General features: G+C 32.0%; 1 protein-coding gene across 1 annotated transcript; it reads right to left on the reverse strand.

The window, feature by feature from the left end:
• Nucleotides 1–325: 325 nt before the first annotated feature.
• On the reverse strand, nucleotides 326–21,082 carry LOC148284821 (protein AF-10-like). Its single transcript, XM_088234771.1, has 5 exons — nucleotides 20,972–21,082; nucleotides 20,208–20,342; nucleotides 17,884–17,941; nucleotides 15,894–15,951; nucleotides 326–1,619 (listed from the first exon to the last, which is right to left on the reverse strand). Exons 1-5 carry the CDS (start codon nucleotides 20,994–20,996, stop codon nucleotides 1,584–1,586), a joined length of 312 nt encoding a protein of 103 aa, XP_088090897.1. The 5' UTR covers nucleotides 20,997–21,082; the 3' UTR covers nucleotides 326–1,583.
• Between the last annotated feature and the right edge of the window lie 27 nt (nucleotides 21,083–21,109).

Raw genomic sequence — 21,109 nt, forward strand, 5'->3', positions numbered from 1 at the left:
ATTATTTGTATATTATTTCAGACCCCAATATAGGTTCCTAAGAATATAATACGTATACATATAGATCGGGTGTTTCTCACAGAATGCATTCTATTAACAAATGTGGCTGAGGAGAAGTGGGGAAGTTTACCTTTTTATAAAAAAAATATTTAATTTTGTATTAATACACTATTTAAAAAAAGCTTAAACTATTTTGTAATCTTTACGCCAGAATGATTATTTAAGTGCTTTAAATACTTCCAGATTACGCGAGAGGATATAGTCTACTAAGCTTAACTGAGTTGCACAGATTAAATTTATAACATCATGACGTCTTTCATTTTCCTTTTATAGTTGTTCTACAGAATCTGCCAATTTTTTTTCGACTACATATTATATAATTATAATGACATAGTTAATTGTGTTTAATTTTTACAATTATATACTCATATTGTTATGTCCAAGAAACCACTTATATAATCACAAAATTACACACACGTGACATGAATGTAATTTTGCAATTCCCGCTCAGCTCATAATGATACTATTCATGCTCGTGACTCACAATTGTGATCGTTGTGGGAATGTGAGCACACGAATACAGAACACAGAAATAATCAGCTAATTGTATAAATTTTGCAGCATATTTGTCATTTATGATCTCTTCAACTCCCCTTATAAATACAATGTAATCAAAAAGAAACACCCTGTATATGTTACATATTAAATAATAAAAATTCAAGTCTTTGACCAATGTTGGTGAAGTCACTCAACATTGTATTTATGTATCTTAAAATAAGAAGGCTTAAATCACTAAAGTGTTCAACAAATCACAATTCGAGGGCGTACGCAGTGTAATTAAAATATGTTGAAGAAACACAGCAATAATTACTATTTTTTTTATACCCTTTCGACATTTCAAATAATGTCTTTTACAGTCTGGCTCAGTATACTGAAAACGAGTTGAGTATACACAAGTTTCTAGGATTTAGGGTAGATACCCTGTATGAGGCAATAGCCAATGCTTAAATAAATATTTCTTATGTTTTCTATCTAGCTAGTAACCGATAAAAAAAATAAAATAAGAAAAACTTTCCACCGTACGTTTAAAGCGTACCCTTCAGTTGTTAAGACACTACTCAGGGTGGAGAGGCTTGCGCAGCAGTGATCAGGACTGCGACAGGCCCTTCGGTGACTGAGGCCATCCGCTCAGCCGCGTCCATTCTAGGTACAACCAGAGGAGAGTGGCTGAACTTAGGTGTTTTGGCCAAGTATGTACTCGATGGAGAAATCTTGGTACTTGGGGGGTGCAGCGGGGGCGGTGGCGACAGGGGGGGCGCGGGCGGCGGCGGCGAGGGCGGCGGCGGCTGCGCAGGCAGCACGGGCGGCGGTGGCGGGGCGGCGGCCTCCAGTTGCCACAGTAGCGACTCGGCGGCGGCCTGCGCGGTGGTGGGGTGAGGCTCGCCCCCCTCGGGGTACACGTACGCGCTCCAGTGCTGCGGAGTTCTGCTTGTAGTGTGTAATGTTCTGTTCTCACTTGGCGATGGGAGGGCGACGGGAGGAGCCATTTTTGATCTCTTCCCGCCGCCGTCTTTTGTCCGTTTTCAGCTGGTCCTCGGTTGTATATCACGAGTTGCCATCTGGAAATATTACAAAGATATCAGAAAATGTATGTTCACCCAAACCTAAAGCATATCGGGTGAAATAAATTACTTTAATTCCTCACTTTATAGGCAATCAATTAAAAGAAAGATGAATTTACTAATTGTTTTTTACCATTTAAAAATTTAAATTTTCTTCCTATGTGTCTTCATTCGAAATCCAGTTGCCAATTTTCCTTTCTATTTTTATATTTAAATCTAGACTTATTGCAAACTTATAATTTCAAAAATAATTATTCTGTATTTCTATATTTCCTTCTGTCTTTTTTGATGAGGTTGATTGTGACCTGTAACCTGAACAGTACCATTGTTAAAATCACCCAGAGCAAATTACCAGCGAGAAATGTACCATGAACAATTTTAAAAATTTAAAAAGGCATTACTGGTGTGCACAAAAATAAGTTTACTGACTTTTGTGAAACAAAGCACAAGAAGGCCATCTCCTATTGAACATGATTTATTGAGGAGAGATTCAAGTTTGAGAAATAAACTATTATGTATATTTGCTATTTATTTCTTGCCATATTAGTTTGAAGGTTTTTCAAATTGAATAACTACAAATATTATATATTATAATTATAGCCTCATTTATTGCATAAAGATTAAAAGTACCTAAAAAGATTTTTATCACAGTACATCGCATTTTTCCATTTGAAATATTTTTTGAGAATTCTAACTTCAGTTTCTATTTTTTATTTGCTTGTCTTTGCTTTGTATGTTGTTCATTTAATTATAATCATATTTTTTTTCTATATGACCACCTCACTGGACACAACCTGTTTCTGAGGCATTTATTTTCAATATTGAGAATATTATTTATCTAGTTATATAATTAGTACATGATACAACAATAAAGCAATTAAAAAATATTTTTAATTTAAAATTAAAAAATTTCAGTATCAAGTACAAAAAAGTACAGTACAGTACTTATTTCAAAACACGCTTTTGTCAATAATGCTTTTTTACATTTCAATTATATTTTAAAAATTTTTAGGCAAATAAACCTAATGAGGATGATTTTTACATACAATAATGATTAAAAACTAAATACATTAAAAGTAAAATAATTTATGAATTAACACTACAGTGGCGGCAAGGGATTTTTGACGTTTACACCCAACTCCGCGCTCACGAAGTATTGTAAATATTGACAACTACCGGTCGATTAACGAATGCGGTACTTCATTGTGGAGTCGCTTCAATAGTGACGTACCACCGCAAAACTTCAGTATCAATTTACAATATCGACATTGTGCTAGTTTTTTTTTTGAAAATCGCAATACTAGATTTAAATTTAAACGACGACAATATTAACGTTAATCTTTCCGCACAGCCGTCAAAAAGTCTTGACTAGCCGCTATTAATGTTTAAAATCATATTTATTAGTATTGGGCAGTGCAGTATTGTTGAATTTATTTTTATTACTTTTTTGGGGAATTCGCTTTCATTAATGACTTTTTTGGCATTACCAAAATTTATTGAAAATCAATATATTCCTTTAAATTGTGAAGCGTTCTCGGTAGGTCTCTCCGGTAGGCTTTAATTATGTTTTCGTGACTTGGTTTCAAACATAATTTCTATTAATTTAAAAATGCAATTCTTTTTCGCTTTTTTATTTTAACAACCTTTTATATATATTTCCTCATGAAATTTTATTATTATTTTATTTTAATAAGATTTTTATTAAAATTTTGAAAATTTTGTGCTTTTTATCAACTCTACATAAATTTGGCGAAACTATAAATTAAAAAAAATTTGAAATGCTATTGCACTTTTCTGTTATTAGATACCTTATCATGGATCATTAATTTTTCAACATTTATAAAATAAATATTATTTCTTTCATTGGTCTAGGTGGTGTGAAGTGTTTTCATAAACTCCTTACATTGCCCACCATAAATATAAAAAAAATGTTTTGTGTCATATTTTTCTAACCGAATAAATTAATAAAGAAATTTCCAATATAATAATAAAAGTAATGGGATTTTCTGAAACGCATTATTAGAATGCACTTAGGGAATTTACTATTATGTATTAATTTAATGTCGAAAAATTCCAAGAAATTTTAACCAGCTAATATTATGTTTATGAGCTTTCAGTTCAGATAAGGGTAATTAGTGGATAATTTAACAAATAAAGGATTAAAAAGGTAAACATTGCAATATATATTATTTTATAAGCTAACGTGTATTTATTTAAATAAACAAACATTCCGTTATTGCTTTGCAAAATTATGTATAATTAGCGATAAGAATTAAAAACTAATCGAACGACCGATTCACGGAATCATATTACGGATTTTTTAAATGGGCATCAATAATAATAGAAGTACAGTGATTATGCATTTTTCATTAAAATCAACTAAAATTAAACAATTTAAAGTTAATTTAAATCCGTCCCCGAGTTCTATAAAACATGCACGATTGTAATTAATAAATCAGTTTGCCTCGTGCCTTCACCATATTTTGATCATTTTACTTCTTTCACTCGCGATTATTTATATGTGATACATACTACAATTCAAAATGTTAAAAGAAAAAAATCGAAATAAACCAATTATTGTTTATATAATTATATACGTTTTGTTATTTTTGTTACTATGTTTATCGTCTGTCGAATGTAATCCTGTTGTAATAACTAAATAAAACTACGTGGAAATTAAGTCCTACGATTTTTTTTTATTAAAAAATGTTTTCTTATGCGCGGTAAAAACTAAAGCATTAAATATGGCGAAATTTCTTAAAAATACAAGAAAAAAAGATTTTAATGAAAACAAAATATTTCGAAATTCCTCGTCTTTTGTATACAGCTGTTTAGTCGTATATATGAAAACCTGGTTCTATTCACTCTATTTGACAAATTATTTGAAAATAAAAAATCCATATCGTAATAAAGACTGCCACAACACTATTTTCAACTGTCAAAAATACCTCCCAGGATCAATTCTACTATAATAAAGCAACATGCATGGTTAATAGTGCAAAATTAATTAAGCATATTTTAAGTACACACATTTATTGGTTATTAAAAGTAATATCTACAGCACCAAAAAAGTTGAAAACAAATATTAAAATATACATTACGGTAAATTATCTGACAGTAGAGCAGTACTACCCAAAAAATAATTTATTTAGAATCCATACCTGTATTGTAAAAAACCTTTCAAACACATATGTTTTAAGACGACATCTCGCGCAACCTATTTTGGAAAATACTTATAAAAAATAGATTTGAGATTTAGAATGGTGATATGACATGTTTAAAGATTAGAATGAAATGATTGTTAATGAAGACATATTAAAAAATGTAAGTTAATAATATTGTTTAAAAAAATAAATAAAAATAGGCATAAATAGATAGATAGTAGAGTAGATAGTTTTATAGAGAGTAATAACTACTTTTTAATAATCATTTTTCCCATTTTATCCTACATACAGTAAAACCTCGTTTTTACGTTTTCCCGCCTTTTTACACCAAAATATTTAGGTGCCATTTTTTCCATACATTCTCATTCAATATTCTCCCCAATTAACGTTTTTTATGTTTTTCATAACCCCGGTTTTACGTCAAAATTTACCCATAACTCATTCGATCTGTCAAAAGACGAGCCGCGCGCCACCGCGTGAATGGAAAATAAAATCGAGGTAAATAAAAAAATGTGTAAATTATTGTCTCCAACTAAATTCAAAGTAGGTGCAGTGTAATTGACCGTTTTGTTTAAGTGTCTAATTTTGACATTTTACTAAACAGTGACATGCAGTTCACACATTTTTAGGAAGATTAGCCTTTACATCAATAAATTACGATGCAGAATGTATAAAACATTGATAATAGAAATATTATTTGATGTTTAAACATAATGTGAAAAGGAGATAGTTTAAACAGTAATTATAAAAGTGTGAAATTGCCGTGATGTAAATGACCATTGTAATTTAGTGGTGCCATACTAAAAAATGTGATACTATTTAAATAAATTTTCCCAATATTTAGGGAAAAAGGTTGTATGCATTTTATGCAAATTCAATTTTTTATTTTCGTGTTTTAAAGGTTAAGTACCCAGATAAAATTATTTAAAAATGTTATTTTGATATTCAATAAAAAATAACATATTGTAAGTGTTGCTTGAAAAAATACAAATATTTTTTATTAAATCATTGGTAAATATGAATAATCCCCAATCATGACAGTTCTTACAGTTTTTCTGCAGTATATTTAGTATAGTTTTGTACAATAATTATATTTTAATGAAATTTATTTTTTCCCATACATTTTTAATTTCCACACTTGAAAGTTTTCCTCAGTTTTACACTTTTTTTGTTGCTCCCTTGAAAAACGTAAAACAGGGGTTTTACTGTACTTATTTATTTCTGAGGACTACTTTGTTATTTTATACTTTTTTTTTTTTCATAACTGTTATATTTCTTTATTTATTTACAGACTTGTTATATATAATGTAATTTTTGCGAAAACAGTAGACAAGAACTGGATATCTCCCCCTAGGGAGTTTTTAAGATTAACAATTTACAGCAGAGTTGGAAAAAAACAATATTATTGATAAAACAAACGGGTCCAAGAAGTACAAAAATAGGAAAATATTTTTGGGTGTTACCTAGTACGTAGGTGAAATAATTCAAACAAACTAGAGTTACAGTGGAACTTGGTTATAACGATCACGGAAATAGCGAGATCTCGGATGTAACGAGGAAACTTTTATCCACATTTTAGTTTATGGTTTTCTCCATACATTTATTCGTTTCTATAACGAGCTGCTTCTCGGACATACCGAACAAAAATATTGCCAACAGTTGAGCAAAAACTCTTCAATCGTTTAAAAACACTATTTTAAAATTAAGAACCTGAGTAATAAAATCTAAACGGGCGGCTAGCTCAGGACTGATGCCGCTGGGCATCGGGATCCGATAACATTTATGACACTATCTATTTAAGTGTCTAATTGACGTTTTCGTTGACAACATTGAAAAAATATCACACACAATGTTGAAATTTCGTGTAAAAAATCCAAGCTAAGTACTGGCTCGGCACCACATTACAAATTACAACTTCTTTTGTAGTTTATGAATGGCATCCTTATTTCGGGGGTTTTTACAACGCTTCTCAGTTTTTAAAATGTTTTATGGTCAGTAGATAATAAACAATACGAGTGGGTGATGTCAGATCAGTTAAAAACTAACCCTTGAATTATAAACATGTCTACTAACAGGAGGAAGTGCCTCTCAATTCGTGAAAGAGTGGCAATTATTTGTGAAATAGAATGTGGCGCGAAAAATCTTGAGGTGGGTAAAAAAATCTTCTTATTTACACTGTAAATATTAAGGGAAAAATAATAATGTCTACTTATCTGCATTTTAAATTTAGAAAATAGTTAGTATGTTTGTAAGCATTGATTATAATAAATTGTATTTAATAGTTTTATGTTTTTAATTATCTGTAAAAACTATGTGTATATTTATTTGTTTACTTAGTGACGATACGTAATAGCGATTAGATTGAAAAAAAAAACTTTCTCTGGTATAACGAGTAACGCTTATCATGAGCAAATTCAGTCGGTCCCGTCTTCCTCCTAATAACCAAGTTCGACTGTATTTGTAGCTAGTTTAACATGGCTTCCAAATAGAAATATTAGCTTAAATCGTAAGAATGCAAATATTTATTTACAAAAATTAAGTTATTACACAGTTCTTGCAATATGTTGGACATGGCTAAATGTTTACGAGTAATCATATTCTTATTTTTTGTAAAACTATTAGTCATTCATTCTAAGCTAGTGTTACATTTTTCATATTCAAATAACTGTGGAATGTACTAAATATTAAATATAATACGAAAATTATAATTAAAAAGTATAATTCGTCGGCCTAGTGCTGTAATGGTCAGCGCGTTTGCCCACCATGCAAGAGGTCTCAGCTTCGATTCCCGACATGGTTGATATGAAATATTTATTTAAAAGGGTGTTTTTACACTAAACATATTTTATAGTCCCTGGACTGGTACCTGATCATCTTACCTTCATGTAACAAAAATGATCAAGATATGCTGCGATTGGTGTGCCAATCTAGTGCCCTATGCACCACTAGGTTCGGAAAGGGAATGATGATGATGATGATGAATATTACAGTAATTTTGATAAATCAGCTAAATAACTTAAACATTTTACTTTATTCTGTTTAACTTTGGCAACTAATAATATTAGTTTTCAAAGTTCCCATATTAAGCTGCAATATTTACAATGTTCTCATTGAAGATGTCTTCCTATCTGAATTTAATGTTTTTTTTGACAGCTGCATATATCCGGCAGCTTCCTCGGGTCTCTAGACCTGGCTTGTATTGCCACTGGATCATTATTATTTTGTTCTGTATTTTCCTACAATAATAACAGACAATATAATTTATACGAAATTACAGGGATCTGGCATTGGATAGTTATCAGAATGGTCGGTAACATTAAGCTCCGATGGGGAATCCAATAAATAGATCATATTAATTATTTTCATTAATTTAATTTCGTAAGAGTATATCCAAATTTATTAATTTTAGCAACATAGAGGGAAAACACTTTTGAGAAGGTAATACAGAAGTCTAGGCATTTACAGGGCTTATGATTGTGATTGGCTGATTTAAGTGGCCACTTTACACACTGTAACATTCACCATTCTGCCTATGTTTAAGCTTCAAAATTGATTTCAGGCGTTGCCTGGTAGGTGAACTGGTTCAGCCGGATGAATCTCACCTGCATGATAAAGGTTTCAGCTCTGGTGCTTCACAAAAGTCAACAGATGGAAGAGTAGAGGAAATGAGGATGCTTAAACATAGGTAGAATGGTTAATGTTATACAGTGGTAACAAATTTAGATTGTAATGTGTTATATTATCATAATTTTTATACCTTTCATGTACATAGGCTGCCTTTCAAGTTTTTACAAAAACAATGAAATGATATATTTGACGTTACAAATCATTTCATTGCTTTTAAAAATATTTATCAAGTTTTCGTAAATAAAACAAAGGTATACACTGTTAAATGTGGGACTTTTTGCCACTAGCAATTTCTTACAGTCTGACTAAAAACAAACAATAAATACAATAGTAAAATTAACAATAAAAAAAAAAAAAAAAAGTAAAAGTAAGAACACTACATTAGTTATGGTGTCTATTGCTTACGTTATTTACATTTGATACGTCATATTTGTCAATTCTAGAAACAATTTATCCACCCTGTAGGTAGTGTCTCCAAAACATGGTTTTGAAGAGCTTCAACAGCATCTTCAGGGGATGGAAATGGCTGTCCATGCATTTTTTGTTAGACATTCGGTAACACCGAGAAGATGTCAGATGAAAAATCGGGTGAATTCAGGGCAATGGTATGTGAATGCAATACTTTTTTCCTTCAAATAATCAATTGTTAGATGTGGTGAAGAATGAAGAAACATTTTTGGGTGTTTTTCTTGATTTCACCAATGACTTCTGGCAAATAAATGGTTATATACCATTCAGCATTAGGTCCAGCAACAAGAATCCAACTTCGTAATGCCCCTCTCGTAGAAGCCCTTGCCCCTATTGAGGCCAAATTTGTACCCCCGAGCGCGTTGGCCATAGACAGGAACAGGTAGTAGTCACTCGGTGCCAGGTCCGGACTATAGGGTAGATGTATAAGAACTTCCAGTTCGAGCTTCCGGAGCTTCTGGCGAGTCATCAAAGATGTGTGCGGCCTGGCGATGTCCTGATGAAACACGATTCCTCTTTTATTCACAAATGCTGGCTGCTTCTGTTTGATCGCCAGCTTCAAATGGTCGAGTTGTTCACAGTAGAGGGCAGAATTGAGCGTTTGGCAATAGGGGAGCAGCTCATAGTAGAGTATTCCCTGCCAATCCCACCAAAAACACAGCAACACCTTTCTGGCTATCAGTCCTGGCTTGACCATGGTCGGGGCCGCTCTCTGTTGCTCGACATTGTCGTAAGTGACCCACTTTTCATCACCAGTCATCACCCGCTTCAGAAATGGGTCGATTTTGTTGTGATTCAGCAGCGATTCGCAGATGGAAATTCGGTCCATGAGATTTTTTGTGTCAGCTCGTGTGGCACCCAAACATTGAACTTTTTTAAAAAATCCAGCCTTCTGTAAATGGTTCAAAACGGTTCAAATCGATATTCAGCTCCTGGGCGATGCTACAACTGCTAACATGACGGTCTATCTCTATATTTTCCATGATTTCATCGACATTTTCGGGGACAGGCCTGCCAGAGTGTGGGGCTTCATTCACCTCCACTACGCCGGAGCGAAATCGCTCGAATTACTGTTGTGCAGCACGAACCGAAAGAGTATCGGCCCCGTATACATCGCAAATTTTTTGGTTGCTTTCGACGCATTTTTCTCTTTCAGGTAGTAAAAATGTAAAATATGGCAAATTTCTTCCTTTGAGACCTCCATACTCGACGCACGATAGGTCAGGACTGAACCGACCAAGCGCGATACTGTCAAAGAAGCGTTTGTAGTATACACTCACACCTTTACAATGCCGTATCATATGATTTGATGAGACTGATAATGAACGAGATATACTTAGTCGAAAAAAAAGGGCGCGAAATACGAAATGACTTTTTCCCTAACCTGATATATACAATTACTTACGCTGCTTGATGATATTATTATACGACAAAAATGAAATAGCGTGTCACTGTCATTTATCGGGTTTCAATATGTTTCTTTTTATATTATTTTGGGTTGGTTTGTGGTTGAATTATCATTACCTTACTTGGAAATCTCGATTTATAATAAGCGCAGGCGAACAACTGATCGCCGATTGTGGTCGTAAAGTCGAACAGTTGTAAATCGCATAGGTCGTAAATCGACAAATATCTGTATAGGGATTTTACGATTCCTCAGCTGAATTTTTTAATCATTTCCTTACTTAGCTTCGGTCAAGTTATGAGGAATCCATCGGGATCAGATATTTTTTACAGCTTAGCTTCAGCTTACAGTTCATTCAAAATTGAATGTATTGCAGTCTTGGATATCTTTCAAAATCATCCACGAAAACCTTTGCATAATTTATTTTTTTTCAATCAGTTTTACAAAACGGCTTTTTCAAAAATTTTACTTTAATCAACTACTCGGACAATTTTTGAGCTGTTACTGTTGTAACAATTACAGATGTAAAATTTTACAAAAGTATTTATGATATCTAAATAGTGTCATCTAGTGGTCGTTTGTAAAAACCTCAAAGGCAGCCCTTGTAATTTAATCTAAGAACAGTCGTTAATTTTGAAATTTACTTTACTATGAAGATGACTTACCATTAGCGGGTTTTATTTTATACCAAAGCCTGAAAAAAATTTGGCTTAAAAATAAAAGAATTGTTGTAGAAATGGCATCTCAAGTGTTGTGTGTTGTGACTATATTTAACATAATGCATCGTTAAGTTTTTTTTTTTTACCAAATAAGGATTAAAAAGTTAAGCTGTAGTCTGGTAAAATGAACGCAAAATTAGAAAATCATACGATTTTGCCATTTTAAAACAAATGTTTGTTTAGGATCGCGCAACAATAAAAAAATTAAAAAACATAAATTAGATAAAAACAATATTTTTTAAAGGTATTTCTGTTAAAAAAATACACTTAAAAGTTTTATGTAACTAAAATATAATTACTTTTAGACCGGCAGATTATGCCATTTCAAATTTAGACAAAACTTAGGTATCTGGGATCTCAAAATATAAGGATTACCGAAAACGATTAGGGCTGGTCTGAAGGTCATAAAAAAGTCAAAAAGATATTGAAGTTTGGATTTCTTATTAAAAAAATAAAATTTGCAAAACACTTTATTGTTTGATTTATTATCTTCAAATTGTTACAACAAATTTTAGTTCAATACTTAGTCTTCATTGAGATCCCAGATACCTAAGTTTTGTCTAAATTTGAAATGGCGTAATCTGCCGGCCTAAAAGTCATTATAGTTTAGTTACATAAAACTTTTAATTATAATTTTTAGTAAAAATACCTTTAAAAATTACTGTTTTTATCTAATTGCGCGATTGAAAACAAACATTCGTTTTAAAATGGCAAAATTGTGTGATTTTCTTATTTTGCCTTCGTATTACCAAACTACAGCCTTAAAAGGCGATTAAATTTGGCTTGAAAAAGAATGCCTGTTCTAGAAATGGCATTTTAAATGTTTTGTCCGAATTTCAAGTCTCAATGACTTTCCTCCAATGAGTTTATTATTTTTACCGAAAGCTGACTTGAAAATAGCACAGTTGATCTAGAAATCACACTTAATTTACAATTGCTACAACTTACCACTGAGAAGATTGTCAAATTTATCAGGAAAAACTGGGTAAATTTAGGTTAAAAAAATAAATAAATTTGAAATAGTATCCAAAATTAATCCATAATAAATAAAAATGTTAATCCCAATGCCTATCACGCACAAACGGGTAATTATTGTGTTTCAACATACCTATCTGAATATTTTAATTAAAAAAATGTATAAACGACTTTAACTTATAGTTATATGTCGACCGGTTTTGAGATTTAAGTCCTGATGATGAGGAAGTAGCCTCGAAACCGGTCGACGTATATAACTCAAGAGTTAAAGTGGTTTATAAAAATTTATAAATAAACAAATTAAAAATGTCATACCACAAAGTAAAAAATGTTTTTGAAAAAAAAAAGTAAAATATTTTACTAATGCATAAACAAACATCATCATAGCAATTTAGTAAGAAAAAAAAGGTATTTTCCACTCTTCATCCTTGGCAGAGCGGGAGTCAACCTGTAAAATGTTCATTAGTGTAATAGTGATGTAAATAATATTAAGGAACTTCCAGAGATGGCGGCGATGCATGAAAGGGGGAGTTACCTTACGAAGTGGGGGAAACCGTAGGGCATCAGCGAGTGCATGGCGCCAAGCGGCTCTCCTACTTCTACCCTCAATCAAATAGCATTTGGAAACATACATATTAAATATACTTCTATGTACAAATTAAGTAATATCTTTTATTTACTCAATTACTCAAGTCATTACAATAAGGATCCAAAATATATACAAAAACAGAAAAAGTACGATAATGTTACGTCACCACGTCACCACCAACACCAAAATTTATTTTACACACAAAAACACTAGAAATCTAGACATTAATAATTCTATCTATTCATTGCCAGTACAAAGTTTTTTTTAAAATCTGTGCAATCAATTAATCAATAGTTTTAAAAATCTACGCACACTTCTCTCAAGTCTGTTGGGCTAATGTCAATAATTAGCCACACCAACAATGTCTTATACGTAAAACAAAGAGGATAAAAAATATCAAAAAGCTGTGACCAAATTACCAAAGTATATGTTATAGTGATGTTAAAAAAATGAACAAAAAAAGGTAGAAATTAAGAAGGAAAAAAAGTGAATAGATGAAAAGTGTTATAAACAAATGTTTTTTAACATTATTAAATACTGTTTAGAAAACATTAATTATGTTACAGAACATTTGGGACAGAGGGGTAGGAAACAATGAAGGAGGACAGTGGACTTGAAATAATGTGCGGTATAGCACATAAAATTGTCAAACTTTCTGGCAAAACTTAGTATATAACATTTCATTATTTGTGGAATATTGCAATTTGAATATTCATTTAAGAGATAATCTTTTGACATCAAACATCTTTATCTGTTTAAAATTGTAAAAAAAAAGGTCAATTACTTATAAAAACAGATATCACCACTTTAAAACTATGTACAGGTAGAGCCCGCCACTTAACCTTTCCAACACTAAAATGCAGCTATGTAAATGTGTCAGTAAAATTATGTCGTTTGATTGGCTAATGTCCATTCCAAGGGCTCACAAAATACCTGGCAGTACGTTTCTAACTCTTGAGGTGATCGCATGTCTCTTTGTTTCAATAAAAATACAGTGACCATGTCTGAAGCTACCGAATTCCAAAATTGAATCGAATACTATCGCGATAATTTTTGTGACTTTCATATTATTTAAAACATCAGATAATATATTTTTTATATTCCAGAAAGGGCACGTAGTCCTTTGTTTACTTTAGTTATGGAAAGATTACTATATTTATATAATGTCCTACAATAAAAATTGCCTACTAATTACCCTGCCAAAATCCACGAATTAGGTCATTAACTCAGCGTCCATCATCTGGGCTGATGTGAACGCTGTAATGCTGTCCAATACGTCTGCAAGAAGGAGTAATAATACACGGCACAATAACCCAGAAAAACATTACGAGAATCCAAATGGCCGTGAAAACCTACGAACTTTAACGAGATTTATTCCTAATTTAGAAATACAATGTATGAAGTTTCTGCAGCTACGGGTATTTCCTCTGATAAGATCATTATTATCAACTTTAAAATGTAATGGCAAAGATAATGCTATCTTGTAGCCAAAAAAGAAAAGGAATCGGTAGAGTACATATACTCCAGATTCATTCGACGTTCGTATTTATGATTTTCACCAAAAGGAAAAAATATTACCAACGATCGGAAGGTTGCCTGTTCTATAAGAAGTCACCAGTTTTAATGGTTCCGAGATGACATTACGGAGAATAGTAAACAAGATGGGATTTAAATAGTGCAAAACAACGGACAACTCGTCATCATTGAGTTCTGTCAAAAAATTGGTGAAAGAAAAGCTGTCATCAATCACCAGCATTGAGTGAGATAACGTCTGCTGCAGGCATGTACGCCAAATAGAAAATAAATTTTGGGAACGGGACGTTGCATTTGATGATTTCACTATGATTTGATTTTAAACGTGTCTGATGACGAGAGTAACGACACATCGGATTGTGACGAGTAGTCAATATTTTACAGAATAGTTTTAGTTATTATATACGTTTTAAAAATAAATACATTTTTTTTATTCCATTATTTTTGTTACATTTACTGTATATACGATTTATACTTTTTTTTCACATTGTGTCATTTTATTACTTTTTCATATTGTATTATTTTTATTTGTTTTATTTTCACTACATTTACTACATATGTATATTTTTGTCATTGTGATGTTTTCTTACTATGTTAGTTTTAGTTCATTATTACTATTTTATATTTTCCCTAAATTTACTATACAATGTGTTTGGTATTTTTTGAATTTTTATGATATGTATATAATTGAATATTGAAATCTTATTTAGTTACACATATTAAATTGTATGCAACAAATTAGCCTAATTTAAAAAATATGTTTTTATAAGTACTAAACTGTTTAATAGCTTCCCTGTTTTAAGACAGTTAATATATTTTTATTTTAAATAATCATAATATAAAAAATAAACAGTATTTTATTATTATTATTACTAGAGTACACATAAGAATATGCTCATTATCCTAGTACCTATGTTCAAATTAAAATTTCAAGTAAATAGTGTGAAAAATAAATTCTAATATATTTATATTTTTACACCGTGGTCATCCTACGAGCGTTGGAAAGGTTATATGCCGATAGCTCTAACCCTCTTACAACATGGTAGATAGGTTCCTATAAAATGCCGATCAAAATATAAAAATTCTAAACAAGAAATTTTGAATATCACTGTATTTTTTTATATTTTAATTAGTCTGCGGGCATTCAAAATATGCACAAAAAAACAATTTATATGCGTTTTGTGCACAATACTAGAGACACAGTGAGCAGAATTAGAAATTTTTTGTATTTTTTGATCAGAAAATGGATGGATGTCTGTTGATTGTGGGTGTTGATTGTGGGTGTTGATTGTGAGGATGGGTTTCAAATTTAGCGCAGAACATTTCAAGCAATTTATGTATTACACAACACAGAAGAGTATGCCAGTTATGCTGAAGCTCTAATCACGAATATAGTGCATCATATTTTTCAATATAATGTGATTGTTATTTCATTTTGTTTTATGAATACTATAATATTCTTGTACCATCAATTTGAGAACTGGTATTGGATACAGATTTTAATTTTAAATGTGATGCGTTTATAATATTGTCAAGCCATATGTCCTCGTGAAAGAAATAAACAATATTTTCTGACTAAAAATTTGATCAGTTTTCCGATTCATATAATATGGCCATTAAATAGTAACAACTTCATGAAAATGTGATGTACAAACATCTGCCAGAAACTCGAACCAGAAACGAAAGAATGTATTGTTATTTAGTGTGCAGTTTTACATGCGAGTGCATCATTCTTGGCATCTTCCGTGAATTTGAACAACAACAAAAAAACAATCGAACCTGAAAAATTACCTGTTGACGTTCTACTGAGTTAGCTCTGTTACCATCTGACCGCACCTGGCTTGGAGCCCTGAAATAGGAAAATGGACATTTGTTATTTAGAAAAAACTATTTTTAATAATGTTGAAATAAATTAATTTGAATACGTTGCTTTGAGTGCTATGCTTTTGAAAGATAATTGAATTTTTTATTTGCCTCAGTTAATTCAGTTTTTGACTAACTTAATATGCAAGTACTCAATAAAGCATTTCAGAGAATCTTTATTTTTATGCAGAATCATAGATGGTCATCAAATGGAAACCAGTTGTACATGAAATGTATTTTTGATGTTTAATTAAGTTGAATATGTACAGCAAAAAAAAAAACACCCTTCTTTAGTTAACTCTGTTTTTCAGAAATGTATATGTGATAAAACAAGGTATTTAAAAAATACAAAAAAGAAACACATTAGATCAATAAATAAAAGATAAAACAAACAAGAATTGACAAATACCACAAATATGAAAACAAAATATAAGCATAATACCGCTTATAGAGATGCCAAATCGCTGGATTGTATGAAATAAAAATGTCAAAATTTTTATTGGCAACAATCAACAACATCATTTTTCATTTCATTTTTTTTTTTTTCCTTTATTTTTTGCACCACAACAGGCCAGGAGGCCCAATTACAGTGGTGAATTGCATCACAGAACACCCAGACTTGAGAAAAATCACATTTTTAATTTGTGTTCTCACCGGGAATCGAACCCGGAACCTTCAAGTGTGTGAGTCAAGCATCTTGACCACTACACCACGGAGGCCGCCAATTTTGCTGGCAGTCATCTCGACAGAAAAAGCATGACAGATGTTTTTCTCAATTTACTTGGCTCTGATTATAAATAACCACGCAAATTGCTTTGTTAAAATAATAAAACCGACATTTGCACATTGCAGCCTACCCTGGTAAAAAAGTGGCGAAATACGTATATTTTCACGGGTAATTTAATTCATTAGTTATGTTTCTTTAAATATACATTTTATGTACATTTTTCCTGCATCGGTATTTGGTTGTATGAAATCTTTTCTTATCCCGACATGTTTATTAAGTAATTATTAAGGTGATAAATATTGAATAACCAATTGTTTATTGTCAGTTGTTTCCAGAAATATGGAGTAAAGATGTCAGGGCCGCACTCATTGTAAAACGGCTTCAATGATTTTTATAATTTGAAAAAAAAAAGCTTGATTTTAGCTTACCAAAAGATCAGTATTTGTGGCAACTATGGATTTAATCAACCGGGAGGGGGAAATAATTGCTTTGAATCTGATACATAAATATTTGCTTCTAGAATTTCAATCCAAAAGACGGATAAAAACCAGGGTTTTGATGCAGATACATACATATACTTTGGATATAATGTATCTTTATTATTCAGATGTTCTTACTGATTTATGTTTCTTTATACTTGGTCATTATTTTCGCCGGAGACAGAACAGGTTGTGTTGCCTACCACGATGCGAAACCAATCTGCGAATGGTCATACTGGTGGGTAGAGCAATGTCTTTGCTACAGAGTCACAAGTTTAAGTTGGCAGTGGCATAAACATGAACTAATTTTTTAATGAGATTTATCTTTATAATTATTGTATTTCTGTAAATTTATCTTAACTGTTGGGATCAGGAAGGATATACTAAAGTGGGCCAATCAGGCATCAAAATGATGTTGACGTATTTCATGATAGTGAGACTTCCCTCGGGAGGGCAATATCAAGATATTTTTAATTTATTATATTTTCTTGTTTAGCAAAAGTGATTAACGATTTCGATTATCTGTTCTTTTTTTTAAATATATTTTTTTTTTATTGAAATGAAATGAATCATTCTTCAGCTACCTTGAATTAATTTGGCTTTATAGGAAAAAGTATTAGTGGGTAAGTAAGGGATTTAAAATAAATGTAGGATATTATCATAAACATTCAATAACAGGATTCCATTAGAAAGAAAAAAGTTGAATACTAACCTCAATGGATTACCATTGCTGTCTCTTGGTCCCCTGGGCACTTCTGCAGGAACGTTACCTGAAATCAAACACACTATGAAGTAAGAAGACATTTTAAGGATGGTCATTAGGCTGTGCTTATGGCAAAAAATAAAACTATGTAAAGAAAAAACGAGTAAAAAATTCACAAAAAACTAAAGATAATGTGAATATTGAATCATTCATCATAGTTCTTTGAGCCGTCTTTGCACGACGAGTACCGCTTAATATCATGCCACATTAATGTGGATAATTTATTTAGCGCATTCATATTTTTGTGCAACGACTATGGTGGAGATGTATAGTGGGATTTGCATGTTAGTATTATTGGTCCTGACAAAATTGTTAGACATAAACAAGTCGGTAAGTGGGGTATATACAAATATTATTAATGTTGGACCACAAAGTTAATGCCTCAAATATTTATTCCCATGGTACGGCTGGCTATAATAGTGGCCTAAGAAACTCGAACTCACACTAGGGCTGGCTACACACGAAGTCCAGACGGATTGCCGACTTTTGTTCTTGAATATTATGTAAATTTTCTTATACGAGACTAAAGTAAAAAGGGTTGAATCGGCCTTTATTAAGATAATATTCCGAACAATCTTTTTTTATTTGTAATAAAATAGTTCATATTTTTATATAAAAGTAGTTGTCTAGATCATGTTATTTATTTGGCAAGTGTAATTATTTAGTGTGTTCAATTATAAAATAGTAAATACTGTATTTTTCAAACCATAAGATGCACTTTTTTACTCTGAAAATTCAACCAAAAATTAGGGTGCGTCTTATGGTAAGATGAGTCTTATCGTCTGCAGAATATGGCAAGTGTTTTCAGAAGTAAATAAATTGCAGCCTACCAAGGAAACAATACCTGCAAATTCTTTCAGTACAGTGGGGGTAAATAATATTATCTTACGAAATTTTTCATTCGCTGCACGCTTCCCTAAATGGACGAATTTTACAAATTATAAAAAATAAAGGATGAGTACTAAATACAGTAAACCCCTGTTTTATGTTTTTCAAGGGAGCAGCAAAAAAAAGTGTTAAACTGAGGAAAACGCTAAAGTGAGGAAATGAAAAAGTGCAGAAATTTTTTAAAAAAGGTCATAATTGGGGATTATTAATATTTACCTATGATTTCATTAAAAATATTTTGTATTTTGTCGATCAATACCGCCATAGTGTTTTTTTAAAATTGAAATAAATATATTAAAAAAACATATTTTATAATTATATGTAAGTACTTAACCTTAAAACCATGAAAATAAAAATTAGCATAAAATGCATACAATGAGTTAATGGTGGATTCACATCTTGGTTTGCGATCTCAAAAGGGGTGAAACAGGGATGTGTAATGTCACCATGGTTGTTTAATCTATACGTGGACAACTGTATGAAAGAGATAGAATGTATGTGTATTGGAGCAAAAATTGATAGTTTTTCAGTAAGCTGCTTGTTGTATCTAGAATGTATGATGTATGCCTGGAGAGCGAATTGGTGATGAACATTTTAAGCAAACGCGGCAGCGCGCAGTTCAGCGTCTTTTGACAGATCGAATGAGTTTTGTAAAAAGCGGGAAAACCTAAAATTGAGGAACGTAAAAACGAGGTTTAACTGTACTTAATTATTTAAAATTGTATAAAAGTGTAAAACGTCTTTATTTAAAATAAAGCAAGAACCTACTTCCTGATATGTATTTAAAAATAACATATCTTTTAATTGCTCCATCACAAGCACATGGCCGTGAATTAATTTTTATAGGTGCGAGATTCGGGAAATCAGGATTCTGTCGGCCTCGTGGTGTAATGGTCAGCGCGTTTGCCTACCATGCAAGAGGTCTCGGGTTCGATTCCCGACATGGATGATATGAAATATTTATTTAAAAGGGTGTTTTTACACTAGAATATTTCATAGTCCCTGGACTGGTACCTGAAGCGTAAGACTGATCATCTTACCTTCATGTAACAAAAATGATCAAGATACGCTGCAATTGTTGTACCAAAGCAGTGCCCTATGCACCATTAGGTGCGGAAAGGGAATGGATGGTGGTAGATTCAGGAAATGTGATATCTGATATTATATAATGGCAGTTTCTAAATACAAAACATTAAAAAAACTTTTTATATTAATGGAAAAGTAGCCTTCAATATGTTAACCGATACAAAAATAATGCATCTAGAGAATAATTCATTATTATTTGTAATTAGGATATTTTTCGGCAAGCTTGTAGTTTTTTTGTCCAGTGGGGTAGTTTATTTAAACACTTCTCTTTAGCATAGATAGAGGTTTTGAGTACCTACCTGTATTTAATGGAATGGCCAAACGAGCATTAACAGCTAGAAGATGGTCTCTTCGTTGCGATAATGACCCTATATAGTCCTGAAGCCGAACGTTTTCCGTACGCAATTGATGGAGGCACGACAACAATGATGCAACTGGAAAAAAACTCTTTTTTGTAATTCCATATTAATTAATGAAAAGGCAAAGAAAAATACTTAGATTGAAAAGTGTAACAGAGAGTGAATTAACTGAATACCAAATGTCGAGTCGTCATCGAGTTTAGTATTTATTTTCCATTATTTATGTCAGCTTTACCATTTTTACTATTCTTTTACTATACAAAATATTTTTTAAACATAACTAATTTAGTAGTTCCCTAGAGAAACCTGTTCTAAGGAGGACTGTACAGGTTTCATAAATTTTATTGAATTATTTTTTATATATTTTTAAATACTTAATTTAATATTGAATTATTACAGTGCTTCCAAACTAAGGTATTGCGAGTTAGAGAGAATGCCCCTTGGTGTCCTAGGAACACCACCAGGAAGTGCATGATTAATTACAGGTACATCTAGTGAGATGGAGATGAGATAAAGAAATTCAGCGCAAAAAGTGTCTAGAAGAGGCTTGGCAACATGCCTGTTGGTGTCGGTGTTGGTATACCATGCAGTGCCCTGTGCACCATTAGGTGCAGATAGGGAAATTATTAATGATTACGCATTTTTTATCTAATAAATGATTGTTGTTGTTTTCTTCTGCAAGGAAAAATATAAAAAATAGTTACTGTCAAAATGTTGCGCTTGTTCCATGAGGAATTGCGAGCCTTGCTCCCACTGCCTCTCCAGCAGCTGGTCGAGACTCTGGGTGCTGCCCCCGAGTCCAGCCCCCTCGGAGCTCGGCCCTGCCCCAGACTGGGGCCCAC

This window comes from Micrasema longulum, unplaced genomic scaffold (genome assembly GCF_059751315.1).
Source record: "Micrasema longulum isolate JH-2025_06_02 unplaced genomic scaffold, ASM5975131v1 h1tg000087l, whole genome shotgun sequence".
NCBI classification, from domain to species: domain Eukaryota; kingdom Metazoa; phylum Arthropoda; class Insecta; order Trichoptera; family Brachycentridae; genus Micrasema; species Micrasema longulum.

Excerpts from the sequence above, each read along its gene's own strand:
- LOC148284821 (XM_088234771.1), bottom strand. The coding sequence starts at position 20,996 with ATGGAACAAGCGCAACATTTTGACA. Across the intron at positions 20,343-20,971 it reads ACAAGCGCAACATTTTGACA|TTGCATCATTGTTGTCGTGC; the intron begins GTAACTATTTTT and ends GTTTTTTTCCAG. Across the intron at positions 1,620-15,893 it reads ACTCAGTAGAACGTCAACAG|ATGGCAACTCGTGATATACA; the intron begins GTAATTTTTCAG and ends TAATATTTCCAG.